The sequence below is a fragment of the Dermacentor silvarum genome, chromosome 7 (assembly GCF_013339745.2).
Source record: "Dermacentor silvarum isolate Dsil-2018 chromosome 7, BIME_Dsil_1.4, whole genome shotgun sequence".
NCBI classification, from domain to species: Eukaryota; Metazoa; Arthropoda; class Arachnida; order Ixodida; family Ixodidae; genus Dermacentor; species Dermacentor silvarum.
Window position 1 is genome coordinate 28,322,952 of NC_051160.1, and position 17,429 is coordinate 28,340,380.

Sequence of the window (17,429 nt, forward strand, 5' to 3'; positions counted from 1 at the left end):
CGTTTAGAGACCGATATACTGGGAGCACTCACCGAAAAACACACGCGCCACCGGCTTTAAAGACACGGTCAACAGCAATGCGACACGAAACGGTGGAGCCGTGCAAAACGAGAAGTTAAAAATGGGGAAAAAACTGCAAAGGCGGATCTGCGTGGACAGCGGTCATTATATTTTGTCCGCAGAGCGCGGAAGGCACGCGTGTACGGTTGAGAAATGGACGTTTCTATAATAGCGTGTGTTGGTCTTGGTCACCGATGCGCGTCGCTCTTGTTTCGAGGAGGCGTGGCGTATAGGGGTCTCTCCGGAACGAACAGGACATAACTCGAACGAAAAAGCACTCAAAAAGGACTCAGAGTCAATTTAGCTTTTTTTTTTTTTCCTTCTTCTTCTTTGTTACTTGTTTTAGAAAGGGGAGATGGTGGCGCCGAAGAAGCTCCCCTCATTCTGACGACCACTCTAAGAACAAAATTAGTGCTGGCTACTCCCTTTTCAGCAGCAACTGCTAATCCGATATTTGACTGCGGTGTCCTATAGATAGCAGCGTACAACAGAGGCACGTCGTGCGAATCTCTCGGAACATAAAACGAGTAGAACTCAAATTCACTTCACGGTAACGTCGAACATGTTGTGCGGGAGCCAGATTCAGGCGGGATGAAGCCAGGTACTCTCGTACAGGAATGACAAACACCAAGTCATTCCAACTAGCTTTGCTTTCTTGCCGATTTCCACGGTAACCGGTTTATGCTCAGGACAAAAAGAACAGAATGGCGTTTAAATTGGGAGACATTTTAACTGAATCTTCTCAACGCTTCTGTTTAATGTATAAGCCGTGTCTTCCGACGGTAGTGTTGGCTGGTCCTTTGAACCATAAACAAACAAGAAGCGTTAAAGCGAAAAGAAAGCTAAACTTTTGACAACCTGGATAGCTCCCGTCGCACCGACTCGACCGTCTCGGTTAACTACAGGCCTCAGCAGTCGCGCGCGACAGTGCAGAGGTCGCACGAGTCGCACGACAACGACGTTGACGAAGAGTTCGCGCGTTCGTTCGTCACTCACGACAGCCGACGGCGGTCGAAAGAAAGATTTCACGGGGCCGTCGCCGCCGCCCCTTTACACGTGACAAGACACTGATAGAGCGGTGCCGGCTCGCAAGCGAGCGACGCAAAACGATGAAGAGTGAACTACAAGTCGCGCTTGTCGCGTACTTCATCGTATCCGTCATCGCGCTCCCCCTTGCCTGCTCATAGCTACAGTTCCCACCTTCCGCCAAGCCTCTCACTCTCTCTCTCTCCTCCTCCTCCTCCTCCTCCTCACCCCGAAGGCGGTGGTCTGTTCCGCAGGCCATCATTCGTCGTCACTTCCCGAGGTCGTAAATTAAAATACCGGAGAGGAAGAAGACGTCAAGGAAAGGCTTTAGGCTCGTATAATTTAGGCCCATATATTTGGAGGAAAACAAACAAGCAAACAAACCTACGAACGGTAGTACAAAAGCACGTGACCCCCAAAGTCCATCTCTACCACGCAGGCTCCGAGCAAGACAAACGTTCGAGAACCAGACTCCGCCGCCACGAGTCAACGACTCCGCTAAGCAGCTCAATGTCATGCACCCTTTGCAACCTGGGTTTGTATCTCGACCCGAGTCATACGTTCATTTATTCGAAATAGCGCCACATAAAGCCAGTTTTACACCAGTAATACGATTGAACGAAGGCTTACAGAAGCAATGCTCAAGATTGATCTTTGCTTGAGCGCGACAGAGCTGCTCCGTCCCTAACTGTTGTCACTTTCTGCCTCCGCGAGCGGGCAGATTCGTCAAACAAGTCACGCTTTGGGTTACCAGTGACATGATAAAATTTATAGTCCTTCGATGCGTCAGATTCCATATCATTCAGGAATACCCAATACCCATCCAAAGGTGTGCACATCCAGATCTCGTCATAGGAATAAAACCAAGCTCTCTTGCCGCTTGATTTTCGGAACTTGTGACCTTTCTTATTTGGTATAATTATTTCTTTTTATTATTACTACGCTAAAAGGAGTAGCCGCTACCTTCTAAGTTCCCTATATCTCTTTTTTTTATTTGTGTTCATTTGAATAAAAAAGCCGGAAAGAAAGGGCGCTGTCGGTTTTGCGATGTAGATGCGCTGAAGGTTCCAAACTATAGATAGCGCGAGGACCACCGCACTTGAGCTCCCGGTAAAGACATTACTCCTGCAGCGACGGCATCTCCACTAGGAAAATCCGGTCGTACGCAGTAATCACGACGCGCGTACAACTCAGGATTCGAGACTCGGGCGAGTTTGCCGGGTACGTACAGAGGAAAACGTGCGAAAGCACGTGACTCACCCGCTTCGCTGTTGTTGTCGGTGCTCTGCTGTGAGCTGGGCTGCTGAGGCATGGGTCCCGGAGTGCCCGCCGAACCCGTAGGAGAACGCACGTCATCCGCTGTGCCGTACGAGTTCAGGGACTGCGAGGGGGGCCGCTGCAGGAAGACAAGGGGAGATGCACAATTCAGCACACGGATAAAAAAAAGTCTAACTCGTAAATTCCAAGCAGCATTAAATGGGGGACCAATGTTGGACCAACGTTGATCAATATGGCATCAGCGTGGACCAGCATTGGACTTACGCTGACTTTGTATTTCTGTTCTACTACAAGCACACTGCGAAAATCACTAACTCAGTAAATTACAATTTCGAATATCTCGAGCGGCACAGGTGTTAAAGAACCAACATGAAGTCATGTTGAGAATTACAAACTCAATATTCCAAGCAGCCCTGAATGGCGGGGCCAATGTTGGACCAAAGGTACTCAATGTAGCATCAAGGTGGACCAGCGTTGGACTCACGCTGACTTTGTATTTCTGTCCTACTACAGCACACTGCGAAAAGCCCAAGCTCGGTAAATTATAATTTCAAATATCTCAAGCAGCACAGACCTTAAAGAACCAACATGAAGTTAGCGCTGCTCAATGTAAGAATAATGTTGGTCAACACTGGGCTTACGTCCGCTCTGTGTACCAGTGCTGCCAGGGATAGTGCTTAAGAGGGTGTGAATTTCAACGAGGTGGTAATTCATAATCACGGTCACATCATTATCCTTCACCATTTTGTCTAGTGCAAGTAAACATGTCTACGTTCTCGTTTTTATTGGGAAAGAAAAAACGTTCAGTTTTCTTTAAGTAGGCAGACAATAACTACAAGCTACTATATACATCATACATATCAAATATCATTTTCAATAACGTGCTATATTAAAGTGCCATTCAACAGATTTCTGGCATTCATCGAAGAACGCCTCTCTTTTCGGTCACTTCAGTTTATTTCCTTATTAGCCCCTTTACCAGAGGTGTCACATAAAGGGTAGTGTACAAATAATCAATATTGTAACGTAATATAAATACATAAATACAAAGCAAGGTATATTTTAATGCATTGTAAAGACTACTTATGAAGCAAGTGGACATGCCAGATGACGCATTAGACACAGAACAATCGTTTTGGTAATACTGAAGAAACATATTCAACGACCGTAAGGTGACTAGTGATAGTATAAACATGGTGGAACAGTGAGCTTTCTATTCACAGGACGAATACCCCGGAATGACACCGCGAAACTCGGTAAAAAAATAAGCGCCCATTTCACACCAGGACTTCATGGCGGAATCACGTGCAACTAAACAAACAGAACGGACAGCTGAAATTAATTTTTTTCCCAATAATCAGATGACACGCGCATAGGTGTCCAGATATGTATATCTGTCGAGCCGCTTCGTCGCGCCTCACTCCTTCGCTTCGGACGCCGGTAACCTTCCGGGCAAAAGCCCGTCGCGATATACGACGTACATTATTAGCCCGCATATGCACAGCGCAATCACTGCTGCCGCAATTACGGTTGGCACCTGCGGCGACACCCCTCTGAATAAACGGCGACGTGTCCTAGTTCTTATGCCGCAAAGATCGCGTCGTCGTCGACAGCCAACGAGACCAGCTGCGCACGAGCGGAGACAACAGGTATACACGGGAGAAAACACACAAACAAGCAAGAACTATAAATGAGAGAAAAAAAAAAGCAATAATGACACGAATGCTGTATAGGAGAGATCTCAACGCCAGATTACGGGAAAATCGGCCGTCGGTCTAAATCAATCCACCATCGTCCACTCAGCCTCTAATTAGCCGTATAATTTGCTGAGCACGGCAATCCTGGCAGTTCATTAGTTATTGAAGTTATGAAAAAAGTAAAAAAAAGAGTGATGGCGCTTTCGTTTTTTTCCAGTGGCGATACGGCTAATTGGAAGGAGGGTTGTTATTCGGCGTTCACAGTATACGAGTCACAGTGCTGTCAAAGCAAGAAAGACAGTGCCGACTCTCGAATATAAAAAAAGTTTGACGCTCGTAATTAAACCACGGACTCTAAATTATAACTCTGCCTCCACATGACCCATCGAGTAAATAGCACGAATAAAATTGATTCCTGCGCAATATGAACACCAGACAGTAAAGAAAATAATCCACTACCAGCGCCGATTTAAGCGGGCCCAATTTCCAGAGTGATAATAAGCTTGCTCGCTTGATGCATACGATAATAGGAGGCTACAGCAAACCTGCGTCGTCATATGGGGTTTAAAAATGTCCCATGAGAACGACCGGGCCTTTCCAGCTATTTTTATTGCTAACAGCTCTTTAGGCCGGGCCAACGTACGGCCAATGTGCTCCCACTGTTAAGCCAACGATGGTCCATACTAATTTTACGTAGACGCCATTGCCCCGAGCCCCGACGTAGCCGGTGTGACCAGCCTAAAATAAAGCCACCGGGCACCTAAAACTCTCAAACCGAAGCCGCCGCAAGTATTACTGGAAGTGGGCCCATTTAGGTGTGTATATGGCACTCACATGACTCGTATTGGGCGATGTTGGCACTCTGCTCTCAACATGAGGCCTAGAACGCCCCAACGTTTTTCAGCGATATTTAGGAATTTGTATTGGCTTGCATGGTGCTTACGCTGCAACTTCTGTTTCGAAATCACAAGCGCCCATACCAGCTCCCCGCATTGTAAAACGCAGTGTACACCTCCACTGCCACTTAGACCCCTATCGAACAAGTGCAAAGAGCCAGGCGCTTCATGCGAAGCCTGCATGCATCCACGCTAGCAAGCTTTGAAAAAGAGGACCCCGGGGCGGCTCTGGAGACCTATTTCAGGCGTCGCGCGCCCCTCAGGGTTCGGAACCGAGGCGCACACAACACACGCGCTGTAAATAGACGGCGCGTCGCGGTGACGTTATCTCCACGATCACGCACACACACACACACACACAGACGCGCGCGCTGCTGCTGCTTGAGTCGCGCACGCCGACGACACGACTGGGACTCGAACACCGAGGGGCCTCAACCCCCCCCCCCCCCCCCCCCCCCCCAGACACACACACATTGACGTCGAGACAAGTAACGCTTGCGGACAAGACGGTCCGCAGGAATCACACCCTAGACCTCCTCCGGCGCGCACAGGGGCTTGATATATTTTAAGCCTGGTCGGCTTCGCCTTCCGCGGTTATCTAAGGCAGCTATAGGCAGCGCGGGGTCAACGTATTCCGATCCTAAAATTAACACGCGCGTACAGCCGCGAAAGTTTGAGGAGAGAGAGAGAAAATGGAAGTAAATTGCTAAGAGAAAGCAAACCAAGTTCTTTACAAGAACGAAAGCTGGCATTCGCCCTCAAGTTTAGCTCGAACCTACACAAACCCCAGGACGGTTCCTAAGAAAAAAAAGAAGAAAAAACGCTTCATAGGATACGAAAAATGTCGACCTGCTGCGAGGACCAAACCCGTCCGTGAGGTATGAAATTAAAGAAACAAACGTCACGTAAAATGCAGCCCCGAGTGATGCAAGGTACTGCGATAATTTTTTGTCTGTTACACTAATGTGCATACCGCCTGTTTTTGCCCCTGTTTACCATCACATTACCCAGACTCGCTGTGTCTAAACAGTTTTTTTTTCATTTTCACTCACTTTATTTTGTGCTTACTCTAGTTTTTATGTTCTCTTAGCTAAGATTTTGGAATAACTGGCCTTCTCTTTTCTTGTGGCCGACCTCCCAAGAAACAAGAAACAAAAAAAAAAAGGAAAAGAAACGCTTCATTTCCTCTGAATTTCCAACGTATTGTAGTTTCTCGTTCGTTTAATTTCACGCATTGATAATCGTCATTACAGCCGGCTGGCAACTCGAAGCCTGATAAAAAGGCGAGAGGGCGCATGACCGACTGCTCCTGTATAAGGCCGACGCATGTCAACGTCAGTATAGACGACGTGACGTACACGTCATCGTTAGCCTTAACGTTAGCCTAGGGCCAATAGTTTAAGCCATTCGGCAACTCAGCGTTTCTGCCTAGGCGGACGTTGCACCAGCATAAAGCCAAACGTAGGCAAAGTTGTCTTAATATTGTACGAATTAACGGTCGTTGGTTAACGTCGACCCTACGTCAGTAAGGCCGGCGAACGATCGGCTTACGATCAACCCGCACTCACTCGGCAACTCAATCTATGGCTCTAAGCCGACGTCGAACCAACGTAGGCATTTACGTAACGTACGCAAAATTGGTCCAATGAGCCTCGCTCGCTCCGTTGTGGCGTAGACGGTAAGATCAACAAGCATACAACTACATGGGAGCGACGTTGCGTGAGTAGAACGATGGCAAGAATCACGTGGGGCGGGGGAAAGGGAGGAGGGAGAGAGGGGTCAGCGCACACCTTCAGGAGGAAGCCGGGAATCGCAGGGAAAGGGAGTTGAAAAGAGAGCGAAAAAGCAGGAAGAACGAAGGGCAAACGGCGGAGCGATACATCTTCATCCATCACGGGCCCTGCGGACCTTGTCTCGAGATAGCGTTCGCTTGCCTCCCCCCTCCCTTCCCTCTCCCACCCTATACACCACCCCCTTCGGCCTGTCTAACCGCCATCACTGCTTCTTCAACTTGCTAATAGGCTCCGTAGCCGGTAATGCGGGCGGACCCTTCCGCACGGTTCGGAGACAGTACTGCGTCATTTCTGTACTCTCCCTTCATTTTTGTGTCTTCTATTCTCGTCAAACGTGTAAGCCCCTCTGCGCAAACGCAGACACTAAAGTCAAACCGCGCGTCATGTCCGAGAAAGGGTTATAAGTTTCAATTTACGCGTCGTTCGAGAAACTGCAAGGGGTCAGCGGCGATTCGAAATTAACAGTTTGAAATAAGCTGTAGCGCGAACACTCCTTTTTTTTTTTTTTTTTTTTTCTCTCAGGCACGGATCTGCGAGTGACAGGTTTTGCTTGGCTGAGCTAAGTGGTCGCGCAACAAAAGAAGTAAATCCGGAGTCGATTAGACTTGCTCCGTCTATGTGGAGCCATGAGTGTCAGGCCGGGCTCTAGCATTTTCCACATCATCGTCAACATCTTTTGGAGTTATTGTCAGACGAAGGCCTTTTTTTTTTTTTTTGCAGACATTTCTGCATTCGCCTCTATAGGACACGGGAATAAAGAACTAGCACAAGTGGTAACGCATTTGTTGTTACTACAGGGGGTGCTTTACCCAAGATTCGCATCTGATAACTCTCGCGCGGTTCACTGCACTACCGGGCGACTGAGAATGTCGCGAAGCTGCCACGTCCCTAAGTGCGATACACATTCATGCACACTCGACTTTTATAGCACGTGACTGCCGACGAAGTCAGTGGGATAGCTGCGGACAACGACGCAAGCCTGAACAAAGCGGGCAGTTTCGGCGAGCCCTTACGTCGATGACGTAGTGCCGCGGTCAGCCGACAGGTGGCGCAAGCAGTTCAGCAATCAACGCCCCACCGCTGGCCATGTCTGCTTGCATCTGCAGGTGGCGCGAAGTTGCGGGCGGTGCGGAAAGTGACCAGGGAACAACTCTCACCAGCACGAATGTGCTCTTTATTTTTGGCGCGATCGTGCTAGTCGTGTGGCGAAGCCACGCTCACGGCCTGTTGTTAGCAAGGGTAGGTGGGGTTATTGATAGGATCGGATCCGTTACAGGCTAACTGTACAAGGTCGATTTACAGTATTCAAGGAAGACACAAAATGTTAAGAAGATGTAGGTAAAAAGCTAGATTGATAAGCAGGCATAGATTATTAGGTAGCGCAATCAGGCTAGGTGACTATTTGTCACCGTCACGTTTCAAATGTGATGCCAATAAAACCATCGTCATCGTTGACTCGACGCTCCTTTCACGAAGAGGCACTTGCGGAGATTGCCTGCTGCGTCACAGCCATATATCCAAGAATGCACATGACTTAATTTTCTGGATTATATATAGATACATGGATAGACAGGCATATAGATGTATGTACCCCCAGTCGACAATACTGATAGATAGATAGATAGATAGATAGATAGATAGATAGATAGATAGATAGATAGATAGATAGATAGATAGATAGATAGATAGATAGATAGATAGATAGATAGATAGATAGATAGATAGATAGATAGATAGATAGATGCTGCCATTTTGTATCGGGAAGGCGACCGGTGTGAACTTGCCAATAATGAAAATTTATGTTCTTTAAAATTCATTTCACAATCTGAAAGACATATTCCATCAACCTTCTCCACCAGTCGACCAGCCTTCTCCTTACCTGTATCTGCATTTTGCCTATTCATGAAGCTAGCTACGCCACCTTGGCCGTCAATGTACGGTTACGCAGCGAAACTTTGGCGAGTTGGTGGAACCTCATATTTCACAAACATTTTTCTTTTCTCTTTTCTTCGTCCTCGTCTAGTTAGCGCTGCTATTTGTCAAATACGGTTATAGTTATCCGACAAGTTAGCCCGACTACAAGCTAGACCTACAGCAATCGAAACACGCAGAACGCTCTCGCAAGCGGCGAAGGAAGAGTCCTAACGAAGGGTGAGCGTCGTCACGGGAACAATCGAATAGACCTATATAACCTTTCGTATCCAAATTCTGACGTCAGCAGCCGACGCCAGAAATCGACCTTTTTTCTACGAAAACCTATCACGGCGTTAATAACTTCTTATGCCGTGAGTTCCACAATTTATCTTTTTTTACGCACGATGTAACGTAAGTACTGTTACCACACATAAAACGCATATGTTATTCGTCTCTAAACGTATGATCTATCATCTGCCTTCAACAATATTGATGTGGACAGTATATAGATGTTTCATTCCAAAGGTCTACAAAACCGTCTATAGACAGCTTTTGACTTCAAAGGCCTTATACACTCTATCGACTATTATTTACTGAAAACAACAGGTTTCATAGTCGTGTACTGATCACAGATAGAGCAGTACAAATAGACTTGTTAACGAATTTCAATCTGCACTCTTTCGGTGTGGTGGAAAATGACACATCTGTAAGTATTAAGGCAGCCTATTCTATGTCTTTATAAACTAAAGACCAAATTCATATAAACTCGCCTGCAGCTAATGCATCGATACGAAAGCCACATAAGCAGAGCGACCCGTGCTTTCTCCAAGGCTTCAGCAGCGAGTCGACAAAGCCGCAAAATGCAACCCAACACCTCCTGACACGGCAAACCGCATACGGCTTCATCTTTTCATCCCGCAAACGAACAGATCGCCCTAAATCGATCATCCCATGCCTCTTCAAGGGTGTTAGGCCCTTCCCGCCCTGCTTCACACCCCTTTCCTCCATCTTCAACAGCCTTTCCCTCCCCATTACCTTCTCACGGCTAACCGCTCGCGAGAAGAACGCCGCGTAGCAAGGCGTCGTTCCATAAACCGCCTCGCATCCATGCCTTTCCCCCGTACCCTCACTTGATAACTGACCGTCGGCCTGCCGTCTCTCTCAAAAAGCAGCACCGACCACTGCAATCAAAAAAGACCGGCACCATGCGTCATCTTCAAAGCAGCCGGCGCGCGCATTCTCCGTACTTCTTCTATCTACCCGTCAGAGTGCGCTGTCTCCCCCCCCCTGGATCATCTGGATCCACCAGGGAACGCTGCTGTACCGTAGTACGAAAGCGGAGGAGGAGGGGCCGAAGGAAAGGGGTTGATTGAGGGAGGGTAAGCGTCTACGCCAGGCTGCGAGGAAAGGGGAGAAAAACTTTTTGACGCGAAAATTACGGCCTTGAGAGCCGTCCTGCCCTTCCCGTCAGGAAGCCGTCAAGAAAATGAGCTATAACGACAAAAACTGAAAAGGGGGTGCTACAAGAGAACAAGCGCTTGCTTGTGCACGAGGGCGCGCGGATCAGCTCAGAAGAGGGTGAGGGGGAAGACGGAGAAGGGCACGAGTGTGGGAGAGGGAGCTCGTGCACACACGCACACACGCACGCGGAGCAACATAAAAACAAGAAGAAATGTGTAAAGGAAAAAACAAAGCAGGCCGAGCACGCGCGACAAAGGACCGGGACGAAATAACTTCCTCTGAGAGGCAAAGTATTTTTATTTTTTTTTTTGCTTCGCCAACCAATAGTCGAGGCCCGTCGCTTGCAGATACACACAGATAGAGAGAGAGAGAGAGAGAGAGAGAAGAGAGAGAGAGAGACCTGCAGCACGGCCTAGCTTGACTGGATTCTCTCTGATCTGCGAGCGACGGCTGGGTACTGCACTTTCGCGAATGTAATCAACCACCTCTCATCGAGGCACTGCTCGTTGCTTTCAGAAAGGGAGGTCACACTTTACGACGCGAGCATATTCGAGACATCGAACAGTTGTATGCGAAGTGATGCGATACAGTGTTCCTACAGTTCTTGTATTTTTATTTTTTTAGCCCCTACGTGTTTCCATACACGTATATGTATGTCTAAACGACTGAAAACACGTCGTTGTGTCGTATGTTGTTCTCACAGACAACGTGATACGTGCGTAACGATAAATTTCAATAGTTCCTGCCTGCTGTTAGCTTCAATTCTTTGTAAACCCGCATTAGCGTATATCTGCTACAACAGTGCTTGCAAACCATTTTTTCTCTAGTATCTTGAATACTCTTTCTTTCTAGTCCACTGTGTCAACATGAACTCGTCCAAAGGTTAATTCCGTCAATGTTGCCAAAGTGGTGCCCGTTAGGGACAGGCTCTAAGAGCACCCCACCAAGCTACCCAATACAGTCCCCGAGACAACGTTTTCTTCAAGAGTAAGCTGGCGCCTTGCATTCGAGAACATGCGGTACTTTTCTTTCGCTCTTCAGTCAGCGGGAGATGGAACGGAGGACCGGCGCGTAGTACGTAGGTGCCCGAGCTGCCTGCCGTCGTCGTCCACGACGACGCATCGAGAGCCGTCGGCCCCCTTCCTTCCGAGGTAATTACACCCTTCGAGATTGGCCCCGCAACCGGCGCTGGCGGTCCGGGGGCGAGCTCGCTAGGCCTACAACGTGTAGCTCAGGTCGTGCTCGGCGCAGGCCCTGAAGGAGAGAGGGCGTCAGGAAAGGGTACAAGGGCGGTGAGAGAGAGGAGGAGAGAAGAGGGGGGTGACGTAGAACGCGGGAGAACAGCGGAAGGCTTTTGATGTTGAGGAACCGCCGCAACCGACGGTTGCCCCGCGCCACTCCTTTTTGCTCGTGGCGACGTCGTCGACGTGAGCTAAGATTGAACTGACCCTCCCTCACCCTCCTCCCCTCCTCCTCCCCTCCTCCTCCACCACCCGGCGACAACACACCGCTGCTCTAGGGCGCGCGGTTTGATGCAAGGCTGTCTAATTACGCCGAGGAGAAAGAAAAATGCGATAGGAGTTGAGGACGCGTTTGACCCCTTAAACCTGAAGGCATTAATAACTGTGTCGTTTAAGAAAGGCCTAGATCACAAAGCTGACCCTCGCGACGTGTCGGAGAAGCTGCAGCGTTTGGCGAACGAGCAATCATTTCGGCATCGGCAGAGAAGATAGTTGAGCTGCTGGTTCGAGGGTGTGCAGCGTCTACTGTATCTTAGGGCACGCTGGACGAGTTCTTTCTTCGTTGTGTTCCGGGTGTCGAGGCATGCGTTGAAGCGAAGCGCGCAGTACAAGCCAGGCGACTCGACTTTAATCGCGTTATCCGAAGTGTGGTCGAAACGCGCTAGGTAGCAGGTTTTGCGTTGTCGGTGGCACTCCACTGCGATGCGTTCTGCGAGATCAACACAGAGTGCGTGCAGTTTTTGTTTCTGTCTCTCTCTCTTTCCTTACTTTCTTTAGGATGCTTGTTCCAGTAGTGAAATCTCCCAATTGAATCGAACACGAATCATGCGTTTCAGAAAATAACGACTTCCGAATATCGCATCGAATAGTAACCTTGTGAAAGCGCGTTACAGACAGGACACGTGCAAAGGTCCAGGCAACACAATCTGGACGTCCGGGCGGCCAAGGAGCTTGTAAATAAGGAACAACTACTTTCAGTTACACGGCGCGTCATGACAGTCAAAGTAATGAAACAGATGAAAAGCACGTCCGTCGCCAGATAAGCGTGAATCGCTGTGTTCGTAGAAGGAGAGAAATGGGACGCTACGGCACCGCGCAATTGTTTCGCAGGGGCGCGCGAATATTCGTTTTCGAGACCGAAACGAATGCGAATCGAATCGCATCGAATTATTTTCTAATAATTCTCGAACAGCCGTTCTCACCATCTGTGTTCGCATCATAGTATGTCAACAACGTTGGCAAGTGTGCGTCATTAGAGCGCACGTTACCAAGCGTTGTTTAGTATAAGCATGAATGGAACTTTAGAAATAAACAAGCTGCTCGTTTGCACATTCAGTACTTGTTCGGATGATAGCAGTTTGGGAGGAAAAGTGTGGGTCGCCTGAGTGACGTATAGCGTGCTCGAATGCGTATATATTTTCTCGTGCTTTATTTAAGTCTACTGTGGCCACCTGTACGAAATTTAGGGCACAGTTGGCGAGTTGAAGCGTTCGAATACTATTCGACAAAATATTCGCACTTACGAGCAGCGACTATTCGATTCGAATACTGAAACGAATACGACAATATTTCATCCGATATCCGAATTTTTTTTTTCGAATGTTAGCACCGACACTTATAGTTTCGAGAGGGTACAAAACAAGGTGATACTGGCCATATTACACAGGGCAAATATTAGGAAATAGTACTATTCGTATATCCCTAATCCTACAGATGACACGACGCTAAAAAAAAAAAAAAAAAAAAAAAGACAAACTGCATTTTCCAACCTCCACCCACCAGCGGCTTCGTGTCAGCCGTCGGAATTTTCGAGAATTCGTCGACACGGCAAGATTGAACCTACTTACCTCGCCCCGACAACGCTAAGTACTTGGACGTACTTCGTAAGAGGAAATTTAAATACACGAGAAAAAAAATTAATACAGTAAAGAGCGCGGCTAACGGGAAGTGCACACGGACGTGGCCATTTGCGGAAAGAAATATTAAGAGCCAGTTTAGAATGAGGCGGTCACGTCGGGAGCAGTGGCTTCCCGAAACGTGGGAAGATCGGGTGGGAAACCGCAACTAGCAGGGGCTGCATTAATCTTCGCGCGATAAATAATCTCTTCTAATCAAATTACCCCGCGACATCGTGGTTTTTCGACAACACACAATGGTCTACTGCACCGTCCGCGTCATGTAAGTTGTGCGCGCGTCATTAACGTAATGCACGCAGTATGATAAAGATAATAAAAGCAAAAGGCAAGCTATCTCGCGGCACGGTATACTCACGATAGGCTTATAGGTTTACCCGAAATAGCTAATGTGCTATCCACGTTTCTTTCTTCTTTCCCTATCTTTACTTTTTTTCTTCTTCTTTTCGTTCCTTCACATGTTCGTTCTGCTCAAAAAATAGCCTAGGGTAAATAGGCCGCTTTCTCAAACTTCACCCCTATACCCGTCCACGTGGCACGATATAATTAGGGCTCTAAAAGGGAGGCGGAGGGAACGTCGTCGAAGGCCGTGCGCCTTTTCTTCGGTGGAAACCCACTGTTTGAAAATATGACTTAGATCGTTAACCTCCCTCTCTCAAAATTCCAGCCTCTTAAAGCTTTTCCGCCGCTTTTCGCCATAGCCCCCTCCCCCCCCCCTCTCTCTCTCTCTCTCTGCTTCGGCGGGGTGGCAAGGCTTCCAAGAACGACAAGTCATCACGCGTGCCTAAACACTTCGTAGCAACAACCACCCCGACCCCTGCACCTCGACCACCACTGCTGCTACTGCTGTCATTTAGGATGTCTCGAACACCCGACCGCACTCGGTATACCGAATTGGCTTATATAGAGGGCGTTTTATTTTAACGTAATCATAATTTAAAAAAAAAATCGCCCGGGGCATTCAGCACAAGTCTACTTAGACCTGGAATACTCGAAGAGGTACACTTTACTGACAATGAAAATCAATACGCATAACTGACGAACCATCAAAATTTCACATATTAACTTTGCAACTTATTGCTATATTTATACGTATAGGAATACACGAACTGAAAAGCCAGTGGTTTCACAAGGCACATACACTTGTAAGGAATTTTGTAACTATAACGCCAGTTGTGAGATAAACGCAGTCCAACTTGCCGTAAAAATGCGCTGCCGTCCACTGACGTTTTTTAACTTGGCGCCTTTTTATGCACTGAGGCTCAAAAGTTACTGGGACACCAATGCATTTCGTCGCAAATTTTGGGAACGCAGATATCGAAACTGGAGTCATCCGCAGAATTCGTTGCGAGTGGATATGACTTCAAATGTCACCGGCTACAATTCGTAAATTACAATATGTGGAATAAGGTAATTAGTTTGAAAGTTAATTACTACTTTTTAATGAGTCTGCTATACTCTTATGTCCTTGTGCGAATAATGTCTGTCTGATAGTAATCTAGCTCAAGCAGTAGAATTGTGCTACACATGACGGGTGATTTTTAAAATTTATGTTAACGATAAAATAGACCACCTAGGGTTGTGCGAATAGTGATTTCTGAGACCGAATCGAATACGAATAGGACAGTGCTAGAAGCGACTCGAATATCGAATATTTTTCGAAATAGTTTACGAATATAATGAACAGCCGTTATCACAATGTAAAACGATGTTCACGTCCCAGTATTCTCGAAGCTAGCAAGTTTCACATAGTACGTTATGAAGCGTTGTTTATTAAAATCACAAATGGAACAATAGGAGCGAGCAAGTAGTTTATTCGCATGCACAGGGCTCTTCAGAGAGCGCGAATGATAGCTGTATGGCCGGTGAAGTATGGCTACCTAAGTGACGTAGCCTGATCCACTATGCAAGTTCTCGTGTTTTATGTCTATACTATGCCAGCGGAGGTGAAACACTTACCGTACTTTTGCTCCAATTTTGTGTTTATTTGGGTGCAGTTGACGTTTCGAAAAATATTTGCATTTACGAACGGTGACTATTCGACTCGAAGAATGAATCGAAGAGGACAATGTTCGATTCGTTATGCAACGCTAAACTGGGCCTATCCCGGAGCCCGGTTCAGTAAAAACTGGGCCGATCCATGCTCCCGTGATGGCGGTATCCGCGTCTCGCTGATTTTAGAAGCAGATTCGTAGTCGGCGTGCTCCAAAACGCGTTTGCGTAAGTTTCACGGTATTTAAATAAACCTCTTCCCGAAACCTCCGCTTCGTGTACTCCCTCGAGCAATAGGAAAGGGTACAAACAATTTGCTTTCAAAGTGTTGTAGCGGCGACACACAGACTCCCTGGACAAAAATGCTCAATGCCTTTAAACGTTAGAAGGAGAGCTACCTGCTGCATGTTAAAATGTCACATTTGCATTCACCCATCACGAGTAATTGTTTCTCGAAAACAAATTCAGCGTTCCCGCTCACATTGCTCACAACTATACAAATTCTATCGTGTGCCTTAGTTCTTTCTCCCCTTCCTTTCTTTCTTTCTTTTTCACTAACCACGGGTTTCCTTCATTAGCCAATCTACAGGGGCTCGCGAGAGTTGCCTTCCTTGGTGCTGAGACCAGGAGACTTCACGGGAAAAAAAAGTCTGTGTGAGAGCAAAAAAATGCGAGGAACTCCCGCGAGGAATGCAGCCACCTGAAAAACCTTTGGAGGCAGGTAAAACTGACAAAGAGTGGCGAGCCGCATGAAAAAGAAAGAGGGGGGGGGGGGGTAGTACTACGAAAAGAAGTGGACCCCCGCTGGCTCGAGGGTGTTGGGGGCGACTCGTTTTCAGACACAACGAGGGGACGCGTTCAAGAAAGACAAGCGCCGGCCGCGCTAGGCCGGTGGCTATATGGCGTTGCGTCGCTGGGCTCGAGGTCGCGGGTTCGCTCCCTGCCACGGTGGTTGCATTTCGACGGGGGCGCAATGAACAAAAAATAATAAATACGTTCGTGTACTTAGATTTACGGGCAGTTTAAAGAACCTTAGTTGGTCAAAATTGATCCGGAGCCCCCCGCTATACAGCGTGCCTCAATTAAATTGTGGTTTTGGCACGTAACGCCCCTGCTTCCCCCCCCCCCCTTTTTTTTTAGAACAAGGAACGGAAGTGGTGAACACTAGCCTACTAAACGTCGAGCATCCACGGCCAAGATAGTAAAAAACCTCCTGCTGCCCCTGGTTCATATGAAGTGAAATGCTATTGGTTGTGTTTTGAAGTAAGGACGAAACGACTGATTAATCGATGGGGAAGACGAAGCCGTTGCCAAGACAGTTGCAGTGGTAACAGTTTTACTTGTTTTATTTTTCGTGACGACGTATTCTACACTTTTTTTTTTTACAGAATTGTTGATACATGTAGCATATTGGCTACTAGTAGCAAAAGAGACCTACAAAGCCTCACACCGAGAACGAAGGCTTATCTAATTGAAATTTGTAACAATAATATGTAACACACGCAATGACTTGATGGTAAGCGAAACAATATACTGTAGCTACCAGCGCGGCGAGCAGACAGCGTTTCTGCATGTTCCAGAAAAGCCGAGTAGCTGAACGGCCCAAGTCACAACGAGAATTCAACGCTTCGCGTTCGTTCATTTACTTCAACAGTACCCCCCTCGTCTTTCAAAAAAATAAAAAGAGGAAGTAATCATAAACATCAAAGGCAGCAACAAAAGCCTATCAGGGCCGCCCCTGGGAAAGCCAAGCAACAACAAAATACGGAGCAGCAGGAGAAGAGACCCACTGCGACGTCGACGACGAAGTTAGAACCAGAAAAACTGGAGCGCTGAAAACAAGAACAAGAGGGGGAGATACCACCGCCGCCACCAGCACCACCACTGCAGCGGCAAAAGCTCTCACATCCTCGCCTCGCACGGCGAGGTCCTGTCGACTGCGCCACTAACACTCACCCTCCTCTCCCCTCATGACTTCTTCGTCGGAGGCCCAGATGCGCAGCTCAAGAAAGGCGTTTTTAAAACTTTCGTTCTGCTATTGTCGGTCGGACGCCACAACCAGATCAGTCTCTCTAGCACCGGGGGTATGCGAAAGTCGCAGTCGGGCCAAGTTCAGAGAAGAAGACCCCCCCGCGATCTGTGGGTGGTGGTTTGGGGG

General features: G+C 47.7%; 1 protein-coding gene across 3 annotated transcripts in view; it reads right to left on the bottom strand.

The window, feature by feature from the left end:
* The window catches only part of LOC119457830 (homeobox protein Meis1), a 343,572-nt gene that overhangs the window by 180,517 nt on the left and 145,626 nt on the right, over positions 1-17,429 (bottom strand). For all 3 annotated transcript variants that reach the window (XM_037719582.2, XM_037719581.2, XM_037719584.2), the window contains one exon: positions 2,347-2,482. In XM_037719582.2, the coding sequence (XP_037575510.1) occupies positions 2,347-2,482 (136 nt within the window). The remainder of the gene's footprint in view (positions 1-2,346; positions 2,483-17,429) is intronic.